This window comes from Dendropsophus ebraccatus, unplaced genomic scaffold (assembly GCF_027789765.1).
Source record: "Dendropsophus ebraccatus isolate aDenEbr1 unplaced genomic scaffold, aDenEbr1.pat pat_scaffold_2231_ctg1, whole genome shotgun sequence".
Taxonomy (NCBI): domain Eukaryota; kingdom Metazoa; phylum Chordata; class Amphibia; order Anura; family Hylidae; genus Dendropsophus; species Dendropsophus ebraccatus.
The window spans coordinates 8,889-13,100 of record NW_027209677.1 but is presented as its reverse complement, the minus strand read 5'-3'; the positions used below and the strand labels follow the sequence as shown (position 1 = coordinate 13,100).

The 4,212-nt window shown below is 43.8% G+C and overlaps 1 protein-coding gene across 1 annotated transcript; it reads left to right on the top strand.

Annotated features, from left to right (window-relative positions):
* The first annotated feature begins 1,758 nt into the window (after positions 1–1,758).
* On the top strand, positions 1,759–3,922 carry LOC138775858 (kinase D-interacting substrate of 220 kDa-like). Its single transcript, XM_069956055.1, has 4 exons — positions 1,759–2,116; positions 2,574–2,672; positions 3,019–3,252; positions 3,491–3,922. Exons 1-4 carry the CDS (start codon positions 1,892–1,894, stop codon positions 3,920–3,922), a joined length of 990 nt encoding a protein of 329 aa, XP_069812156.1. The 5' UTR covers positions 1,759–1,891.
* Positions 3,923–4,212: the final 290 nt, after the last annotated feature.

Genomic DNA, 4,212 nt, shown 5'->3' with positions numbered 1-4,212 from the left:
GGGGTAATAAAAAATGGGTTTAGGGTTCACCAGCTTTTTTGCTATGACCTTGTGTTTGACTCTTACATGTGATATCGCTCCTTCCTCCAATCTGGGTCAATAGATTAGGAGTATTACATTCTGCTACACATAACTGTACTCGTAAGAGGAAGCGGTTTGTATAGGGAATGGATAGCTCTTATATGACTATTTGATTTTAGATGTTATGTAGTCAGAGAGTTCATGCAGGGCTATTCATTTACTGTATACAAATGTACATTAGGTTCAGGCTACCTTCCCTATCATCTGATAGCCGCCAGAATTGTGTGATTTACTAGGTGGATTCATAGATTGGACTCAGACCTGGTGTTTGTGGCCTCTTGGTGTCATTTAAGTCTTTTCGGCTATGATTACACTTGTAATTTTTTATACCTTTAGTTTAGCTTAAGTCAGAGATGTGAATCCAACATAGGCTGCAACAAGGCTCCCGCAGCACAGAGGATTGGGCAAGTTAATATTCCAAGTGCCTGATCCTACTTTCCTCTGATATCTGCATTTGAAGAAGTGCTGGGTAGCGACCATACACTTTAGACTCATTCTAAGGGCCTTTTACACAGGTCGATTATCAGCAAGGACTGATGCTAGAAATGCTTATTCAGCTAATCAGCCTGTGTAGAAGTGTCAGCGATCTGCCGGGGAGCAGGAAAACACTCGCTCGCTGGCTGATCTTGTCTCTTGTGCAGCCCCATAAACCAATGCTCTTCAATTCCAGTCCTCATGACCACCAACAGATCATGTTTTGAGGATTCCCTTAGTATTTCCCAGGTGATATAATTATACTCCAGGTCACATGCTTCATTTGTATGAGATATTCACAAAACATGATATAAGGACTGGAATTAAAGAGGTTGTCCAGCAAAAATCTTTTTTTCAGAAAGGTGTCAGAAAGTAATATAGATTTGTAATTACTTCTATTTAAAAATCCAGTCTTCCAGTACTTATCAGCTGCTGTATGTCCCGCAGGAAGTGGTATATCCTTTCTAGTCTGACATAGGTCTCTATAATGACACCTCTGTCCAGATCAGAAGCAAATCCTCAGAGAAAAACCTCTACTGCTCTGGACAGTTCCTGTCTCGGACAGAGGTGGCAGCAGAGAGCACTGTGTCATACTGGGAAGAATGTACCACGTCCTGCAGGATACGCAGCAGCTGATAAGTACTGGAAGACGTAAATTACAAACCTATATAACTTTCTGAAACCAGTTGATTTGAAAGAAAAAGGTTTTTGCCGGAGTGCCCCTTTAAGAAGCACTGCTATAAATCATCATTTATCAGCCGCATGTCTCCCTGTGTAAAAAGGAGATGCGCAGCTGATAACAATGTATTTAATGGCTTCACGAATGATGCAGGGATCATGCATGCGTCCGTAATCTCCAAGTGCAGATACATATAATGCCTATGTAAATAAATCATGAGGTTATCCTGTAGTTATCTAGATTAGCAGGGTAATTCACGTATCATCACGTATTAACACCATCTAATGTCTCACCGCATCTCATGTGTTGGAGTGCATTCTATAACTACTGATATCTCTAGAGCAGGGATGGGGAACCTTCAGCCCTCTGGCTGTTGCAAAACTACAATTCCATCATGCTAGACAGCCAGAGCTTTAGCTTTGGCTGTCCAGGCATGATGGAAATTGTAGTTTTGCAACAGTTGGGGGGGCCATAGGTCCCTCATCCCTGCTCTAGAGTGTCCACTAATGTAGCATACTCTATTGGGCCGATGTGAGATGACTATAATAAGGCCAAATTCCCATTGTTCTGCAGAACCTAACTTGCATCATTGTAGATTCCTATGATAAACCAAGCTGACACAGACATCTATTTTAGCTGGAGCCTGCTCTGAATGTCATGTTCGGTGTGTACAGAGCAGGCAGATCTGCAGGGACTATTACAAGTAACTTGTTGCCAGCCCTAAACCATTTTGTCCTCTTACAGGTTGCAGGCAGCAATGTTGTCGGACCGCACAGTTCTGCCCTGGGAGCCATGAACGTTGATGCTGTGTGTGAAAAACTCAAGCAAATTGACGGTATTGACCAGAGCATGTTGGCTCAGTACACCGCAACCATCCGCAAGGTAGGTGAAGTCTATATACTGCTGGGTAATCCATTCAAGAGATGACAGGACTTGCGTTTTCACACATCGGCTGATTGGCCATTCTGACCTGCTCTAAAGTCATTGGGGGAGATTTATCAAACATGGTGTAAAGTAGGACGGCTCAGTTGCCCCTAGCAACCAATCAGATTCCGCCTTTCATTTTCCAAAGAGTCTGTGAGGAATGAAAAGTGGAATCTGGTTGCTAGGGGCAACTGAGCCAGTTTCACTTTACACCATGTTTGATAAATCTTCCCCATTGTCACGTCTTCCCGTGTAATTGTGGTTGTGTAGCTGACAGTTGACTGCAGGAAAGACAACTGATCGAGCGCTGTAAACAATCGGCGATCAGTGCTCAAATACAGGCCGTCCAATGCGGCTGTTATGGGTGGCATGCCAGTATGTCTGCTGTGATTTATTTTTAAAATTTTTATCCTAGGCAAACATCAATGGACGTGTCCTGGCACAGTGCAGCATGGAGGAGCTGAAGAAAGAGATGAGCATGAACTTTGGTGACTGGCACCTATTTAAGAGCGCGGTAAGGATGGCTATGACATATACCGTCACACATCCAGTGACTGAGCTGCAATGCCAAATACAAACTGGGGGCAACTGGGTGTCGCTGTTTCTGGAGGAAAGCAGATATGTTCTTTTATTCCCAGATAAACCCTTTAAGTATTTAAAAGATTGAAATAAGTGTAAGAAAATGATTTGGCCTTCATTGTCCTAAATAGATCAGGAAACAAGTGTCTTCTGTTTCACAATCCTTCACAAGGTTGTGTGGAAGACTGGTGTGCGAGTCACATAAGTGTGAAGATTCGGGTTGGAGAGGCGTTTGCTCCTTGTAGAATAATTATACTAATGCCGTCCTTCTCTTGTAAAAGGTTCAAGAAATGAGAAACTCTGAAGTGCCGCAGATACATCCTGAAGAAGCCCGAATGCCGGAGCCGGTCAGAAACGTAGGAGCTCACAGTGACATGGGCCGGCGTACAGTGCCAAATCCAGACATGCCCCACACTGACCTTGCCAACCAGAACTATGATTTTGGCTTCAGTTTTGAGGAACTTAACACACTTGGTTTTGAAGAGGCTCCGCGAATTAACGGCATGAACTGGCAGGTATGAGATACTGAGGGGTATATCCTATAAACCATGGTATGGACTACTGTAACCAACCAAAGGATTTACCTGTGTAGCCTTCACATGCAAAATGGCAGCTGATATCTGAAGGTGTAGTTTACTACATTTACCTCATTAGCAATATATTCCTATTATTTCCAGCCTAATCCTGTTATGGATTATACAAATAAGACACTGGTTTTGTACTAATGTTTGTTTTAACACATTCTTTTTTCAGGGAAGGGCACCTAGGACTCCAAGCTTATCCAGTCTTAATTCCCAAGAGTCCAGCAATGAGATATCGAGGCTGACTGACAAAGTTCAGGCAGAATACAGAGATGCCTACAGAGAGTACATCGCCCAGATGGCTCAGATAGAAGGGGCAGTGGCATCGACCACAGTAAGTGGCAGATCTTCTCCAATGAGCTCCAGTGCCTACTTCATTGGGCAGAGTACATCTGTCAGCTCCTTGCACTCTTCCTCGGAGCAAGACAAAGCGAAAGACACAGACCCGAAGCAAGAAGATGGAAGGAAGCCTTTCATGTTGAAGAGAAATGATGTGGTTGATTATACATCCTCAACCGTGTCCACCACAGATGCTTCTCCCTTGATCCAATCACTGAAGAAGATGAAAAGTCTGATCAGTCTGGTTCCAAACTGCTTCTGGTAAGAAAAGTGCCGAGAGATCCAGCCTCTTCCAAGCACCAGATATAAAGCTTAAAGGAAGTGGCCTGCGCTATCAGAAGCTCCCAAGTGATGAAGATGAGTCTGGGCCAGAGGAATCCGATAATACCTCTTCTTAAAGATGGCAAAAAGCCAGATGCAACTACAGACAAGAAAGTGACTGACCATGGAGCGGAGCCTGTGAGAACATTCATTAAGGCCAAGGAGTATCTATCTGATGCTATCCTCGACAAGAAAGATTCCTCTGACTCTGGCGTCAGGTCCAATGAAAGTTCC